The sequence below is a fragment of the Eimeria maxima genome, genomic scaffold (genome assembly GCF_000499605.1).
Source record: "Eimeria maxima Weybridge genomic scaffold, Emw_scaff18, whole genome shotgun sequence".
Taxonomy (NCBI): domain Eukaryota; phylum Apicomplexa; class Conoidasida; order Eucoccidiorida; family Eimeriidae; genus Eimeria; species Eimeria maxima.
Window position 1 is genome coordinate 51,764 of NW_013564710.1, and position 17,197 is coordinate 68,960.

Consider the following 17,197-nt stretch of genomic DNA (forward strand, 5'->3'; position numbering starts at 1 on the left):
CATCCCTCTGCACTCCCCCCCTTGCGGGAAGTAAACTACGTAATAAGCCAGACAGTCTTGGGGCTGCATGCGCTGCCTTGGGAGGCAATTCTTGCAGAGATTTTTTGCGAACTGTTTAGTTGTTTACTGTTTTTGCATAAATTTTACCAATTTGGTTTACTTTTTGAGCTACTTTTTGCAGTTTTTGGTTTTTTCGGACTTGCGGAATCTGCGGTGTACCTGTACATCCAGGCCTTCCGCATACTACAGGAACAAATTTGCATTCATTTGTTTTCCTTTTCCTCTTCATTCTGATTTCTTGTGATAAAGGGTGGATCATGCGCTTTACGGGCAGATGGGGGTTTGCCTGCCTTTCCTTGATAGGGCGGGCTTTCCTGCTTTAGAGGCACTCTGACTTGGCATTTTTTTGTAAAGTGTCTGTTTGCGTCTTCTGTAAGTATTACTTCGTTTTTGGATATTTGTTTTCTTTATGTATATTTTATCTACCCGATCCGAAGATGGATGCCCTTCGAGCAATCATCGCCAAGCAAAAGCAACAGTTAAACGGTAAAACAAATCTTCCGTATTTCCGTATTTTTTCTGCACATATTCTCCCTTATTTATCGCAATGAGTCTTATTCAGATAATTCTATTACTATTCATTGCAGAGATGTGTTCATTTAATTTATATTCCCACCCACCTCGTAGTTCAATTCCTCTGGTGGCAGTCAACTGTGTGTGGCCTTCTGTCAATGGACAGCAGTTTGCAAGGAGGAGCTTTTGCTGCTGCACGTTAAGTAGGATGTGCATATGTATAAGTGTGTTTGATGCAATATACAATTGTACATCTATATATAAACTTATATAGATATGTCAACATGGGCATGACTATAGATACACATATGTATCTTTATCTACAAGCACAAGTAGAGTATAACATTAGCCTGTTCTTTGGTGTTGTTGTGCCTTGTGCGGTTGTGTTTCGTTTGTTTTCTTCCTGTCATTGATTGTTGTTTTCAATGAGTTGTTTGTTTTGTTTGGTGGCTGGGTGTTGGCTGACTGTGAGGCTGGGGTGTCTGTACAGTGCAGTCATTTGCGTGTTTGCTTCGCCGCAGCGATTCCAAAAGCGGGTGACAAAAAATATATTTTTCAGAGGGATTTAGACCAGAAACTACGGGAGGAAAAACTTAAAGAAAAAGAAGAACTTGCGGATAGAAAACGCAAAGCAGAGCTCGAGCAACTTGCTGTATGTACACCGCAAACCCACCACAACGGCAAATAAACACAAACACACACCCAAACACGCACACACACCGAAACACACACACACACACACACACACACACACACACACACACACACACACACACACACAACACTGAGACACATAAAACAAGACTCTCTCCATGTTTATGAGTCTAGACAGACAGACAGACAAACAGACAGACAGACAGACAAACGGGCAGACACACAAGGAAAGAAACAGAGACGTACACAATCTTAGGAAACAAAGATAGGGACAGAGAGACTGATAGGCAAATACAAGTGAGTTGCAGGAGACATATACGCTAGTAGAGATGCAAAGACAAGTTAAAGAGGATATTTTATTAGAGGCACAGACAAAAATAAGCACAACTATTAGATGCACATCTACAGCTTTGTTGTGTGTATCTCTTTTAGTTTGTTGAAAATATTTACGTTGTTTAAGGCTATCTAAATGCCACATTTTGCAGTATCTCCGTTCTTTCTTTCCTTAGGAATTACAAGACCGGATTAAGGCGCGGCCTTTCCAGAAAAATCCTGAGGCAGAAGCAGCCGCTGCTGCAACGACCGGTAGGTTTGCTATTCGAGGACGGCGCCTATGTGGCTCTCCATTGCAGAAGCAGCAGCAGCGTCTGAAGCTGCAGCAGCAGTTGCAGCAACAGCAGTTGCAGCAACAGCAGTTGCAACAACAGCTGAAAAGGCCATGTTTATTGCGTGGCTTCCTGTTCCGTGTCTCTCTCTTTTGCCTCTTTCTTGCATCTTCTTGTTTGGTTATTTATGGCTATTTTCTTCCTCTGTTTTGAATATTGAATATTTTGCCTTCATTCATTTTGCTTTTGACATTCAGAATGTGCAGACACCACAGAAGGCACAGACGAAGAGCGCGAGCCTCCTGTTGAGCTTCAAGAGATATTTAGACGTCTTAGAAAACTAAAACAGCCAATTACTCTCTTTGCAGAGACACCTTGGAAGAGGTCATTCCTACTGCCACTCCCCGTCTCCCTACATGCCTTACCTTGCCCTCAACGCATTAATTTATTTATTTATTACTTATTATTTATAATACGCATATATGTACTTGTGTAGATATAGATATGCAAATACGCTCGTTGGCATATACCCCATTGCCACATTATACGTTATTTGCTTGGGGCTGCATGCGCAGATATTGTCGTCTTTGCAAGTTGGAAGTCCAAGTGATAGACGATGAGATGACAGAAGGACAAAAGAATGTCTTCCATGCCATGCAGAGAGAGGGAGAAGAAGAAGAAGAATTTGAGGAAGAATCCAAGCCAGGTACGTTCAAACCCTAAACTCTAAACCGTACACTGTAAACCTTACACTCTGTACCCTAAATTCGAATATCTTAACCCTAAACTCCAAACCCTAAACCCTAGACTCCTTCAGCATGCAGGCAACACATTAGAGGTTGAGGAAGTCATTGAATGATCTGTGGCTCCTGGTGGACAGACACCTGAGGCCCTTCAATGTTGTTTGTGTACTTAGTGCTTTGGTTATATTTATCCTCTTTTTGTGCAGTTCCTTCGTCAGAAAAAGGGGAAGCGGAGAAGAGTGATGCAGCAGCAGCCACCCAAAACACCAAAAGCAAGGAGACAACAGAACAAACCAAAGAGGCAGCGTATGTCACGAACTACTTATTTTGCGGCTGCTACTACTGGCGGCTCCTGCACCCTCCGCTTCTGCTGCTGCTGTTGCTGTTGTTGCCGCTGCTTTTCCTGTTGCTGCTCCTGTCACTGCTGCTGTTCCTGTCGTTGCTGCTGCCTTTGTTGTTTTGGCGCACTTGTCCCCCTTTTGTCTCCCTCGAATTTAAGTGTATATCAGTCTTTACTTTAAAGACAGTCGTTTGTCTCGTCTCCTTTTGTATCTGTCTGCAGCGTCATTGGCTGGGCGCGCAAGATGTTGTCTTTGTGGGAAGAGGAACTCAAGAGCCGGTGCGCATGCTGCTAGTCCAGCAGCAGCAACAGCAGCAACAACAACAGCAGCAGCAGGGTCTCCTCGCAGTCCCTTGATGCATTTATAGATGCGTTCAATTGATGTTGGGTTCTTCATATTTATATAAATGCATGCATGTTTATACCTCCACAGGAATAAAAAATTATGCATGTATATAGTGTACGGTATGTGCGAAACTGCAAGCCGACTTACTTGCTAGAAAAGCTGCAAGTTGGGATGTCTGTACAGGTCAGAGGACGAGAAGGCAACGGCTGAGGGAATGCAGGCGACGGCTTTGCATCGTCAGACGAAGAAAGATTTAAAACCACTCTTTAAGAAATTAAAACACAGGGAGTACGCATTGCCGGTCTCCCTTTGTGTCTCCCGTTCCGTCTCCTTTTGCGTCCCCTCCTGTCTCCTTGTCTGTCTCCTCCTGTCTCATTTTCTGTCTCCTTTTCTGTCTCCTCCTCTGTCTCAGCGGCAGCGCAGTCTCCTGTCTCCTTCTGCGGAGTTAGCTGTTTTGTGTTTGTGCTTGTGTGCGTATTTTTATTTTCTTCAGCCTTGAGGCAGACATTTTGGAGAAGCTTTTCGACATCGTCAGCCTTTGTGAAGAGAGGAAATATAGAGATGCCCACGGAGCGTAAGCAGCACAAACATGCACCTTGCTGCTGCTGTGCCTGCTGTTATATCTGGCAAGTTGTTTGGATTACAACTGTGTCCTTCTCATGCGTCGCTCTGCGTGTACGGGCGTTAAAATAGGCCTTAGCTGTCTCTAGGGTTTAGTTTCCTCTACAGACAGTTCTATTTCCTTTTCTGCCCCCCTATCTTTTCCTGTTCAGCCGTTTGTGCAATGCCTTTTTGCTTCAAACAAGTAGAAGTAAACACAACTTAGGCGGTTTCTGGTGTATACGCTGCTCTTCTATGTACAGATTCATGTTGCTTGCTATTGGTAATGCTGCTTGGCCTATGGGGGTTACTATGGTTGGTATCCACGAGCGTGCGGGAAGATCGAAATTAAATACCTCTCAAGTTGCGCATATTCTAAATGATGAGACAACGAGAAAATATATCCAAATGTTTAAACGTCTTATGTCTTTCGCACAAAGAAAGTTCCCTGCAAGCCCCTCACAAACCATCCTTCTTTCTATACACCACGTCTAACTCCTGCTTGCCAGGGAACTCACTTCCACCTGCTGCGGCAGCTAGGGCTGCTGCAGCTAGGTTTGTTGCAGCTAGGGTTTCTTCAGCTAGGGCTGCTCCTGCAGCTAGGGCTGCTGCTTGTTTGTACTGCTGCAGCAGCTAGAGCTGTTGCAGCTAGTGCCCCTGCTGCACCTAGTGCTCATGCATGTATTTCTGCTGCAGCTAGTGCCGCTGCAACTGTCGCAGTCTTACTTTTTGTTTTTTGCGGAAACGAAGGGAATATTCAGCAAGTTTTGCATTGTTTACTCCGCACACTGTGTGGATGTATATTTACACTATATGCATATTTTGCATAAGTACTGTATATATTTGATTGTAATAGACAGATAAGGAAGAGGACGGAGATTTATTTAGAAAAAGTGATACACACAAATGGAGAGAAAAACGGGAAAATAGGGACAAAGAGACAAATAGAGACAAGTGGAATGAAGTAGATAGACAGGCAAAAGGAAAGAGCGATGTATATATCCGTTTCTGTAACTCGGACTATCGGTCTCTGTGGAGATGTATCTGTCTCGCCTCCTCTCCCTCCTTGTTTGCATCATTAAATCTGTCCCTGCCTCTTTAAATATATCACTGTCTCTCTAAACCTGTGTATGTCCTTTTAAACTGTCTGCTTTTCCTATTCTTCTTTGCCCTTATCCTGTTTGTGTCCTTTTCATTCTCTCTTTTTCTCCCTTTCTCGGTGTCTGCCTGTCTCCTCCCAGGCATTTCTATAGAATAACTCAAAGCACAATTTAAATGCTACTACAGTTTCTGCATCTTTTTGCCTCGCCATTATTACTTCTTTCCTGTTGTATGCACACAAGCGGGGTCGGCAGCAGTGGTTGCTCTCTGGGCTTGGGGTGTATAGGCTCGCCTTCTAAGCTCGCCTTCTTGTTGAGGCAGTAGTGTATTCGGGCCCAAAAGTTTTAATTTGGCATAAGAGCCTATTCTTTTAATAGATCCAGTAATCCAATATAAATACATTTTTGTCGTTTTTGCCGTTATGCTGCTGTGTATCTCCGATGGTCTCCTTGAAACCTTGGGCAGTGCAGCAGCAGGGGGAGCAACAACAACGGCAATAGCAGCAACAGAGGTGACGTAATGTAGAGAATGTGTTTTTTATTTTATTCATATTATTTATTATTTATTTTATTTTCTTTAGTGAAGGAAGAACAGACAGACTGCCAACCCAACAGCTTCACAGGGCTCTGCCTCGAGCAAGCCACGAGACTGCAGCAGCAACAGCAGCAGCAGCAGCTGCTGTTGCTGTTGACAGCAGCAACGGCAGCTGCTGCTGCAGAGGCTGCTGGGGTAAATACATCTTTGATGTCCTCCCAATGAGATGAATTGAAGCCCAAAGCAGCAATTGTCTCATTTGCAATATCCTTAATTACAGATCTCATACGAAGCTGTGCAGCGTTACAATTGCTGCTGCTGCTGCTGCTGCTGATCCTTCGGCTGCGGCTGCGGTTTACAGTCCTTGACTGGGTCCTTCTTGCGACTTGCTGCTGTTGCTGCAGCAACAGCAGCAAGTCTGGGGCACTTCTTTGCTTCTGTGTGTATTTGCTTAGAGCCTCCTCTCTTTGCTGCTGCAGTGTCCCCACTGGGGCCCTCCCGCTGCGCGGCTAGCCCTTTGCTGTTTCCTTGCTGCAGCAGCAAACCAGTGGTCTTCGTTGTGTCTCCAGGCACTCACGGGCCACTGCTGCTGCTCGTCGTGCCCCATTTGCTGCTGTTGCTGTCCTTGCTTTTGCTGCTGCTGCCGGGCTCCTTGCCTTGCTGCAGGGGCCCCTGTGGCTCCCGCACGCGAAACAATTATCTCGGGGAAGACACACTGCAGCAGGAGCAATACACAACACTGCAGCACAAGCAGGGACAGCAGCTGCAACTGCTGCTGCACAGCAGCAGCGCCAGCTGCTGCGTCTTCGGCAGACCAGTAGCACCAGCGGCAGCGCCACCACCAGCAGCCGCATCAGCGGCAGCAGTACCAGCAGTAACAACAACAAAAGCATTCTCGCTGCCAGTAGCAGTAGAAGTAGAAGCATCAACAGAAGCAACAGTGGCGCTACCAGAATCAGCAGCATCAGCAGCAACATCAGAAGCAGCAGCTGCAGCAGTTCCACGAGCTGTAGCAGCATAAGCAGCAGCATAAGTAGTAGCGTAAACAGCAGCATAAGTAGCAGCACAAGCATCGGCATAAATAGAAGCTCTACCTGCGGAGACAAATCCTCTTTGAGGCTTTTCTCTGGGGTGTTTAAAAACGGGTTTAGACAGCAGTAGCTGCCTGTCTCCTTCTGGTTCATTTTGTCTCCCCCTGTCTCTTTCCGTCTCCCGTTTAGAAGATGGATCATCTCAAACAATATATCTTAAACCACCTCTGCAAATATGTTGACGGTAAGAATACAGCCACATTATGGTTTAGGGTTTAGGGTTTAGGGTGTGCGGTTGGTTAAGGGTTTATGGCTTGGAATTTAACTGCTGAAGCTCAACCCAGGAAGAGATATAAATTAAACCCCTAAACCCTAAACCGTCGAGCTCTTAGCATTGCGCTTTTATTCTCTTTCCTGTAGTAGTGCTGTCTGCTGTTGGTTCCGTTTCTTTGCTTTTGCCTCCCTTTGCTCATTTATGTCCCCTTTTGTCCGTTTTTTCTTTTATGTCATTTGCTTGTCTCTTCGTTCTGTCGTGTTTCTCCATTGCTCAGTACAGCGCGAGGACTTGCTGTCCATTGGCTACGACCGCGGATTAGAGATGAAAGATGTGCGATTTAACGCGAAGTCAATTAACCAGCTACTCAAGGTAGGCCTCTAACAGATAGTTAGCTAGGTAGCTAGATAGGTAGCTAGCGCGCTACATAGGTAGCCAGCTAGCTCGACACCAGGTAGATACTTGGTGCATGGCTGCCTAGTGCAAGGATCGAATAACATGAAAACTATGGGATGGGCTCAGAAGTAGAGGTCGGGTTTAGGCCGCAGGGCATAGGGTTCAGGGCTTGGGGTTTGTGTGGAGTTGTGCCCAGGCTTCAAACGCGGAGGCTCGCGTGGAGTTTGGAAGAATCGGACAGCTAAATCTCCTCTACACCCCTCTGCCAGGCATTGTTACTGTAAGCTGTCTAGAGTTTAGGCTTTTGGGTTAAGGGTCTAGGGCCTAGTACCTCCTTAGGTTTGTTTGTCTAGTGTTGATGGATAGCTGGATGCATACATGCAATAAATATGTCTGCGTTCATGCGTGTAAAAAGCATGCTTCCTTGCACGTAAGCATGCATGCATGCATGCACTACATACTACTTACCTCATGCCTGCCTGCCTTTATGCATGCATGCATGTTCTGCAGCTGTGTGTATTCATGTGTTGACTGATTGGGCATTCAGCTTCAGCTAAAAGATGTTGACATTCGCATTAGACCCAATTTTGCGGGTTTTGCATTGAGGAAACTAACAGAGACATTGCAGGAGTTAGGCGATATTGGAGCTTTAGAAGAGAGGCCCGTGGCACCTCCGGTGCTTTGTGGGAGTTTGCCTCCTTTCCCCTCTGCATGCATGCAGCCAAACGCATGCGGGACTGTAGCCGGCATTCCAAGACACAACACGCACGCTCGGGTGGGTCCACCATGCAGTGCTTGCAGTGTGTGCATGAGGCTTTAGTTTGCTTTTTACCCCTTGTTCTTATACAGTGTATGTTTGTGCATGCATATTGCATTTACACATAAGTTGAACTATAAGACGATTCGCACAACAAATACAATAATATAGAGTGCATATACTTACTGCCTGCCTTTGCTTATATGCGTGTTCGTGTGTTTGTATCTATATGTATTTATGCATGTCTTAATGTGTGCCCATATAAACAACCTATATATATAGTGCTTGATATACGATGTATACAATACACGGAGTTATTGTTTATTTGTGTGTATAGCTAATAGCCCTGTTCTGCTCATACAGAAAACGGCGGCGTGTATTATATACACTTCACATATATACAATATATATACTACATATACTATATATACAATATATGTAATCTATATGTAGGTTATATATGCCGTGTGGGGACTAGAATTTTTTGGGGCTGCAGTTTTTGGGGCTGCAGTTACCTGGTAATGCGTGCATACATGCTTACATGCATGGATATTGATATGTGTTTTGTGTGTGCAGCTGGTTGCTTCTTGCCGCGTGCCAAAGCCACCACCAATTGTAAGACGGGCGGAGTATGTGAATCCCTCTTTTGTCCCCTCTTTCTATCAGCAGCCTGTACAAGGAGAGTGGTCTGCTTCTGCTGCTGCTGCTGCTGCCGCCGCTGCCGCTGCTGCGAGGGAGGCAGCGGACGACTGCTGGGCCCGTCTATGGGGAGAAGACTCTCCACTGTCTCCTTGTCTCTCCCTGCTCTCTCCGACGCGCCAAGGTAGCAAGCAATTCTTTGGTGTAGGAGACAGAGCAGCAAGGCTCTGCAGCAGCGGGCCTCTTGCTGTTGCAGCAGAGATGCCCCCTAGCTTCGACCATCTCAAGAACATTCAGCTGCCGTCTATTACTATCGACGCTGCTGCTGCTGCATGCAAGGTTCGTGTATGCTGCTGCTTGCCGTAAAAATAGACTGCATTCAAACAGCCACATTATTTTAGGCTGCGTTTGCATGCATACGTTTAAATGCATGCAGACACTAACCTGTCTTGCAGACTACTTGTCGACTCTACAGAGTCTCTGTCTCTGTAGACCTTTGCTGCTCCTTCTCTTTCTTTCTGTCCGTCTGTCTGTTTGTCTGTCTGCATGTTTGTTTGTCTGTCTGTCTGTCTGTCTGTCTGTCTGTCTCTCTCTCTCTCTCTCTCTGTGTGTGTGTGTGTGTGTGTGTGTGTGTTTGTTTGTTTGTTTGCTTGTTTGTATGTGTATGTCTATCTGTATGTGTATGTGTACGTGTGCGTGCGTTTGTGGCTGTGTCTGTGTGGCTGTCTGTCTGCCTGTCTCTTTCTGTTTCTGTGTCTGTGTGTCTATCTCTGCCCGTCCTTCGATGTCTCTGCCTGTCTCTGTCCTTCTCTTCCTGTCTTTCTCTGTGTATGGTTTATCTGCTTGTCTGGCTGGCTGTCTGTGCCTCTCTCTCCGTTTATTTCTCTCTGTGTGTCTGTCTCTGTCTCTGTCAGTCCCCTTCTCTGTCTATCTGTTTCTATTGGTGCTGCCTTGTGCCCTTATTTGCGTATCTGCTCAGTTGTTGTCTCCTCGTAAGAGAGGCCTAGCTCCATTTGCAGCGTCTTCCCGTCCTTCCGCTGCAGCATCGCAGCCGCTGCTGCATGCGCAAGACAGCTTCAGATCAACACCGCCACAGCAGCAGCAGCAGCAGCAGCAGCCCCAGCAGCAGCAGGTCCTACAGCAGCAAACGTATCCTCTTCACTGTTACTCTCAGCCCGCAGCAGTCTCAACAAAGCCCGTTTACGGCGCATACACCCCAAGCGCTCCTTACGCAGATGCTCATTTGCTGCCAGCCTACCCTTCCATGCCATCTTCTTCACCTTTAACCCCGCTGCAGCAACAGCAGCAACAGCAACTGCTGCTGCAGCAACAGCAGCAGCAACAGTTGCTGCTGAAGCAGCAACAATTTGGGCCACCCATGGGTTCTTTCGGTCCTTCGCCTATAAGTGTCTATACACCGCAATACTGCGCCCCAGTGAAGGGCAAGGGCTCATCCGACCCCAATTATCTCCCGTACACAGCAGCAGCAGCTCCTATGCAATATACTAAGAACCCCAAAGCACAATTTGCTGCTGCTGGCCGCAGCAACAGCGGCGGCAGCAACGCGGCAGGACAACCCTTCCTTCCTCCTTCTGCCTTTGCGTCATCACCCTCAAAAGCTGATGGCATTTATGGAGCGTCTCCACAGGAGAGGCAGCTGCAGCAGCAGCAGCAGCGGCTGAAACAAAAACTAAAGGAGGCTGCTCTTAATAGCCCCTAAGGGCCAGTAGCAGCAAGACAGCTGCAGCAGCAACGGAAGCAGCACAACAACGTGTCTGTTGGCAGTTGCCTCTTTTTAGATTTACTTCTTTTTATGTCATTTTCCCTCTTTCGCCTCTTCTCGTCTTTGCTATATTACAAACCCAAAAAATACGCACGAAGGAAACAATTAACACCACAGGACCTCTGACGCTCACCACAGCTTGTGCCGCCTCTATAATTTAACATTTAATTAATATATTCCCTAGGGCGGAATACAGATTCAACACAATATACGGAAGGCTTGCATGCATGCGCACGCACATTATATATTTACATTACAAATAATAGAGTGCATGCAGAGGGCACAACAGTAATCACATCCTCCTCGTAGAGATAGAGCGGCGAGAGATAAAGAGAGCGGCGAATAACCTGGCCTCCGTCTACCAGCACTTAAACTAACATCATTTCTATTTTACTATCTGCGGCACTTGTCTATTTGTTGCTCTTCCCACACTTAATTATCGCCACAAGTGCTTTCGGGCAACGGCAGTAACTCCTAGTGGCACTACCGCTGCTGCTGTTGCTCTTGCTGCTGCTGTTGCTGCTGAGTTTCACGTTGTTTTCCTCGGCTTAAAAGAGTTAAGGGGTAGCAGGCGGCACCCTTGGAGTTTGCTGGCCATAGAAACAGATAATGGCCCACAGACCGTACACACTAAACCCTAAACCCTAAACCCTATTGGGTGGGCACCGCATTATCTTGCTGGTCCGCGTACACCTCAGCAGGGCGAGGGCGGCTGGCAAGAAGAGAAGGCGCGGCGCAACGAAAGAGAGTTAAAGAGATAAGAAGACATAAGAACATGCAACAGACTGAGAAGAGAAAGAGACAGAGGAGGGGACAGAGAGAAGAAACACCAAAAGCGGACAGGAAAACAGAGACGTGCGCACCGCTGCTGCCTACTATGGCAAAAGGACCGCGGCAGGGAGGCAACAGGAAGCAAAATCGAAGCAACAAGGAGAGGAGACAGCAAAGGAGGCAGGCAGAAAGGCAGACAGAAAGACAGTGATAGAGATAGACAGCAATAGAAAGAGAGAAATAGAAAGGGGGAGATAATTTAGGCAGTTGTTTTTGTCCCCTTAAAGCCGATTCGCTTTATTTATCTTGTTGTTTTTGTGCTTTTGTTTGTGAAGGGCAAACAAAGCGTTAGAGAGGGACCTCCGTTGCCTTAAACAACTAAAATGCTTCAGTATCCCCGCTGCTGCTGCTGCTGCTGGGATGCAAAAGGAGGGTTTAGCGCATGCAACGATCGCTGCCCCACTTTCTGCAAAAACTCTGCAGCTGTCAGCGGCAAACTCGATACGCGATCTTCCGTTAACATTGAGAAGAACCTACGAAAACAAATACATAGGCATTAATCATATGTTATTAATCATAAGTTATGACAAACTGCAACAAGAAGGAAAAAGGGGGGACAGCTAAGGACAACAGGAGACAGCGAGAGACAAAAGGAGACAAATAAGGGCAACGCCAGGCAATGAAAGTCTGAGGGAATCTGATGGGAAACAGGAGATAAAAGAAGCTCACAGCTGCTCGCTGCTGTCTCCTTGCCGCAAGATCTTCAGCTGCATATAATCTGGCTGCAGTCGCTGCATCCGCAGCTCGCGAACAACAGCTAAAGTCCTTACACCTAATGGTGTGTCTGTACACCCGAGAGACTGCGCAGCTGCCTCGGGGTGCAAATAGTCATAAGAAGACACTCCAAAGACAGCCTGCAGCCAATCAGGAGATACGGACCTGAAGACAGCACCAGCAACAACAGGGGGGATCTTGGGTGTACACATATGCATACACCTCTGTAGGCCTGTGGTGGGGCTGTTGTAGTTGTATTTTGTATCTGGGGCAAGTGTGCAGATTTATTGATTTGCTATTTTTGTAGTATTTATATATAAATGGAGTGATTTTTGACGAACTTTCCAATCCAAAGTAGCATTTGTTCCCCATTTTCAAGGAGATACGCCGCTTGTTGTGTCATCACCTCGCTAGTTAGCGGCAGCAGAGCCGGAAGTACAACGTTGCCTTGTGAATCTACAGAGCCTTCGCTCTCCCCCCAATCCGTAAGGCAAAATAGTCTTGGGCATAAATAAGCCACTACTTGACTTAAACTTGCCCACGCTAGCCGATGGAAGCAATAGACCCGCATGTCGCTTGTTACTGAGGTGTACAAGCACAACACAACAGGATGCAACATTACCACTTCCTCCACAAGAAAAATTGCTTCATTGTACACCACCAGCGTGACCACTGGGCACGCGACCATACAATCGAAGCCATTAGCTTTCTACAGAGCACAATTAACAACACTCCTAAGCACTCAACAATAAACCCTAAACCTTCCTAAACCCTAAAGCCTGCGACACAGTAATTTGCACACTCCTACCATCTTTGGTGTTGCGGAAAGCCGCAGATTTGAGGATTCCCATGACGAGATAGCCGAGGCGTTTGAGCTGTTCGGCGTTGTTTGCAGGAGCTGCTGCTGCGGCTGCAGCAGCAGCTGCTGCAGCAGCGGCAGCAACAGGGCCATAGGGGGCGGTGCAATGACCCGCAGGCAGCTGCAGAGCGGCCATCAGCTGGACGCACAAGTTTTGGAGGTAAGCCCTTCCGTCTGCGACTTTTGCACGTAATGACTGCAACGACACGCAGCGGAATAAAATATTAAACGACTCATGCAAGTACTAAGGAAGTACTTTTAAACGAATGTAAATAGTATACGAAGAAAAAAAGACGGGAACGATGCAGCAATTTTCCCATAATACACAAATACACCTCAAGAGGCAATTAAACGGCTTTTTCCGTGCATGCCCCTATTTGTGTTTGTTTGCATGCAATCAATTGCTCATATTTGCAATACGCAAGAATTGCACGCATTGTACGTATTGGCTTACCAAATCGAGGGCGTGCTGCAGCATCAAGGCCGATGTAACTTCTGGGTCGACAGTTGCGGCGATCTCCTGTCAGCCACAAGCGCATTTGACGCAGAAAGCTTTGAAGGATGCATGCATGCATCCTTCATGCACTTGTGTGCCTCTACAAACACACTGACTGCTCCTCCCTAAGAACTCTAAATTCTTATCAGGCATGTAGTCATCTCTTACCTGCATGTTTTGCGTGAGGGGCAAAGCCACTGTATGCACTCGGATGCGCCTCTCTCCTTCACTATGTGTATACAGCAGCGCAACCTGCAGAGACAGCAGAGTGTCTCCTGATGCTGCTCCTGCTGCTTCGTCAGGCTCAAGCGACACCGTAAATGTTTGATCTTCGTGGACAGTAGGCAGGACAAACAAATCTGCTCCTCGCAAGTAGAAGCGCCCGTGCCGCTCGCACACCTTCCAGCCCCGAGACACGCGCACCCTCATCACCGCCTCCCACCTGCATGCACGCATACACGCAAAACAAACAACACAACAGCACAAGTGCAAAAAGCAATCAATAGACCTCACAATACACAAACACGCAACATTTAACACCTTTACTCCCTCCACATACACGGCCAGCGCACGTGTGGAACCAGCTACAAATGATCCTCTTATTGCAGTGTACAGCTACATGCATGCATGCATGCACGCGTGAATACATGCACGTATGCGTCTGCATTGGTACTTTGGGGCTCTGTGCTGCCTACCCGGTGACTCTCGAGAGGACTCGATCGACTTCCGCCTGCAACTTTTGCTGATAAAGTTCTCGGGAGAAGCCTGGATAATACCGGAGCTCTCCTGAGGTAAATTGTGCTAGAGAGGCGTAAGAAGCTAAATCAAAAGAAGGGCAATAAGCACCTCCAACCCCACCAGCAGCACCACCAGCAGCCGATGGCAAACGTGGAGGGGCCCCCCCAGGACCCCCCTGGGGGGCCCCTCCAGCAGGAGGGTAGTAGCTGCTGCTGTCCATGGTAGAGGCAGAACTGTGTGCTGGAGGACATAAGAACATGTCTACAGACAGCTGCGACTGAGTGAGCTGCTGTCCTAATGTCTGCGCAAACAGAAGAGAGACAGAGTGCAGGAGCTTAACTGGGTTGTATAGGAAAATCAAAAATATATGAGGGACCGAAGGCACAGACAAACAAAGACAACGGGATAGCTGCTGAAGGAGACAGCCACAGAAAAAGGGACAAAAAAAGACTTTAACGCGTGTGAGCCAGTTGTTCTTCAGTTGCATATTCTTGCAATCAAACAATATATAAACTTAATTAATGCATTATTCATTACTACCGTTATTCTAGCGTGCTCCCCCCTACAATAGGCCTCACTTGATATGTATCTGCCGCCGGTTTAAGGAGCTCGCTGTCTCTGTCTCCTGGCCCTTGCGCCCCCTTGTCTCTGCTTATCTCTCTCCTTAGAACGCCTTCCCCTACAGTAGGAGGCGAAGAAGCAAATAACAAAATCTTCCCTCCTACGTGCTTTGCCACCATTGCCGCAGCCCGCACTGCGCTGCCCTGCATGCACAGACACACCGCCACAGAAGCAGCAACATCAGTTGCAGCAGCAACAGCAGCAAAGGCAAAAGAGTATCAACAACGACAGCAGCCGCAACAACGGGCTCCAAGCGCAGACACTGAAGGAAGCAGATCCGGGGGCAATGCAGTGTGTCTCCATTTGGGACAATACACTGCAAAGTCAAACTAACAACTGACGCCAAACAAATCAGGCGAGGAAACAAGGAAACAAACGAAGCAAGGGATAGACAAACAAACGAGCCAACAAACAAGCAACACCAAGCAAGCAAACAAACAACCAGACGGACAAACACAGGGAGGAGAGGATGACTGTGTGGTGATTAAGCTAGTTAATGCTTGTTTATGTTTATGTTCGTTAATGTTTGTTAGTAAATGTTTGTGTATGTGTACCAAGCAGTTGTCAGTGCATGCATTGCTTTTCCAGATGTCAGGAATAGCATTAAGAGTGTTCAGTATCGCCTCTTTGCATTCTTGAAGAGGAACGAAGAGATTTTCAGCAAGAGGGAGGAAAATATCTTGAACTTGAGGAACAACGAAGAGGCGAGGGCGTGTCTGTGATGCCTCAAGACGATAGAAATGAACGCTACTGTCGTACGTTAAGACGGCAGCAAGGGTGCGCCCCTCCCCCGGCAGGCGATTTGCCTCTATAGCAGCAGCAATGCTGCTGCATGCAGCAGCAGGAAGCCCCGATGCAACAGCCTGCTGTGATACATCCACTACAAAGACAAAAGCAGGAGGCTGAGGGGGACGTATCATATAATCCCCAGGGGCAATTATCTCAAAAGATCCCCTTGATAACTCCGGCCTCTCTGCCGCATCTTCCCTCTTCCCATTTGCATCTAAGGGAGCACAATAAAACTGAGGTGTCTCGTTGCTAACTCCACACATATTGCATAGCCACCTCCTCCCCCCTGCCTCCCATGTAACAAACGCATTAACGTAGGTCCTGCATCGCCTGCAGCGGATTACAAGGCCCGATCCAAAGGATATCCTCGGCACTGTTGCTGCATGCGGCCCCATTCTTGCCAACGGTTGCAGCACCACCCCTAAGGGCAAATGGCTCTTATGTCGTAAAGAACTGCTGCTAGGAATCCTCCATACAGAGGGACGCACAAAAGCTGCAGGCGCATTCAGCTGCAATAAATCCTCCGTCTGCTGCTGCGATACCCCTTCCTGCTGCTGCTGCACAGCTGCTGCTGCTGCTGCGGCCGCTGCAGCGGTAGCAGCAGCAGCTGTTGCTGCTCCACCAGGATAAAACGACGAACGTGGGCCCCCCATGACACTACTGCCTGCTCCTCCCACACTGCCGCTACCCAAAGGAGCTGCCCCTGCACGTACACCCCCCATCATGTAACCTCCCCCTGACGCAGGAGCCTGCATACCTGCCGGGTCCTGCTGCTGCACAGGAGGCGGCATGTAACCACCTTGCTGCTGCTGCTGTTGTTGAGCTTGAGGCGGCGGAGGAGCGAACGGAGCAGAAGGAGGCGCCATATACCGACCCTGCTGTTGCGACAGGGGCTGCTGCTGCGGGATCGGTTGCTGCTGCTGGAGCGGCTGCTGCTGCGGGAGGGGTGGCTGCTGCGGGTATGCTGGTGTCTGCTGCTGCTGCTGCATAGAGGGTGGCGGAGCATGCGACGGTACAGAATACAAAGGTTGTTGCTGCTGTGGAGGTTGCTGCAACTGCTGTTGAGGTTGGGAAAAGGGCATTTGCTGTGGGTACTGCTGCTGCCCTGTAGGCATGCTGTCTTCGCCATAGTACCCGGAGACCCCGTAGCCGGATCCAGGGGCTCCCCCTGCTGCGGCACCTGGAACTCCTGGAGCCCCAGGAGGCCCTGGTGGGGGCCCCCCAGCTGGGTTGCCATAGGAAGGCTTAGCAGGAGTTGTGCTGTTTGGATAGAAGCCCTGAGAGAGGCCGTTGCTATGGGGCGCAGGCGCCGGGTAGTTAGGGGTATAGCCGCCGCTGGAGGCCCCTAGGCCTCGGGAAGGCTGCATGGTGGAGGAAGACGGGTTCGCTTAGCCTTAGAAAAGAAGATGAGGGGAAGAAGGAACAAGAAGAAAATGCGCCGAGACACAGCAGCAAAGAATGCAAGGCACGAAAAAAAGGCGAAGGAAAGAAACTAAGCCGGGGGGGCTGGGGGAGGCAAGGAAGAGGGTCCACCTGCTGAGGTGGCAGCAGCAGAAGAAGAGAAATTGAAGAAGAAGAGAGAAGAAGAAAGAGGAGCAAAAAACAAGGGAATGACAGCGAGAGAGAGGGAGGCAGACAGGAAACGCAGACACAAGTATGGGAGGCAGCAGAACAGAACAAGCGAAAGCCCGCAGATGAAGTAGGTAAAGAGGATGCAAAATCGAAGTTTCAATAGTTGTATTGAGGAGAAAAACAAAAAACAGGTAGCCCAAT

The 17,197-nt window shown here is 48.1% G+C and overlaps 3 protein-coding genes across 3 annotated transcripts; 2 read left to right on the top strand and 1 right to left on the bottom strand.

The window, feature by feature from the left end:
• Positions 1-497: 497 nt before the first annotated feature.
• Positions 498-6,517, top strand: EMWEY_00003540 (pre-mRNA splicing factor 18, putative; the record flags this gene model as incomplete). The annotated part of the gene is made up of 13 exons (XM_013480300.1): positions 498-546; positions 1,095-1,225; positions 1,737-1,812; positions 2,090-2,216; positions 2,408-2,538; positions 2,782-2,881; positions 3,138-3,194; positions 3,445-3,549; positions 3,755-3,835; positions 4,125-4,180; positions 5,543-5,691; positions 5,952-6,046; positions 6,163-6,517. 13 exons carry the CDS (start codon positions 498-500, stop codon positions 6,515-6,517), a joined length of 1,512 nt encoding a protein of 503 aa, XP_013335754.1.
• A 202-nt stretch (positions 6,518-6,719) lies between these two features.
• EMWEY_00003550 (hypothetical protein, conserved) lies at positions 6,720-10,313 on the top strand (the record flags this gene model as incomplete). The annotated part of the gene is made up of 6 exons (XM_013480301.1): positions 6,720-6,771; positions 7,079-7,173; positions 7,394-7,477; positions 7,745-7,873; positions 8,531-8,932; positions 9,573-10,313. The coding sequence occupies 6 exons, from the start codon at positions 6,720-6,722 to the stop codon at positions 10,311-10,313; spliced, it is 1,503 nt and encodes a 500-aa protein (XP_013335755.1).
• A 1,222-nt stretch (positions 10,314-11,535) lies between these two features.
• On the bottom strand, positions 11,536-16,791 carry EMWEY_00003560 (transport protein Sec24, putative; the record flags this gene model as incomplete). Its single annotated transcript, XM_013480302.1, has 9 exons — positions 11,536-11,680; positions 11,877-12,061; positions 12,544-12,593; positions 12,730-12,976; positions 13,235-13,300; positions 13,445-13,718; positions 13,972-14,315; positions 14,593-14,778; positions 15,190-16,791. The coding sequence occupies 9 exons, from the start codon at positions 16,789-16,791 to the stop codon at positions 11,536-11,538; spliced, it is 3,099 nt and encodes a 1,032-aa protein (XP_013335756.1).
• Between the last annotated feature and the right edge of the window lie 406 nt (positions 16,792-17,197).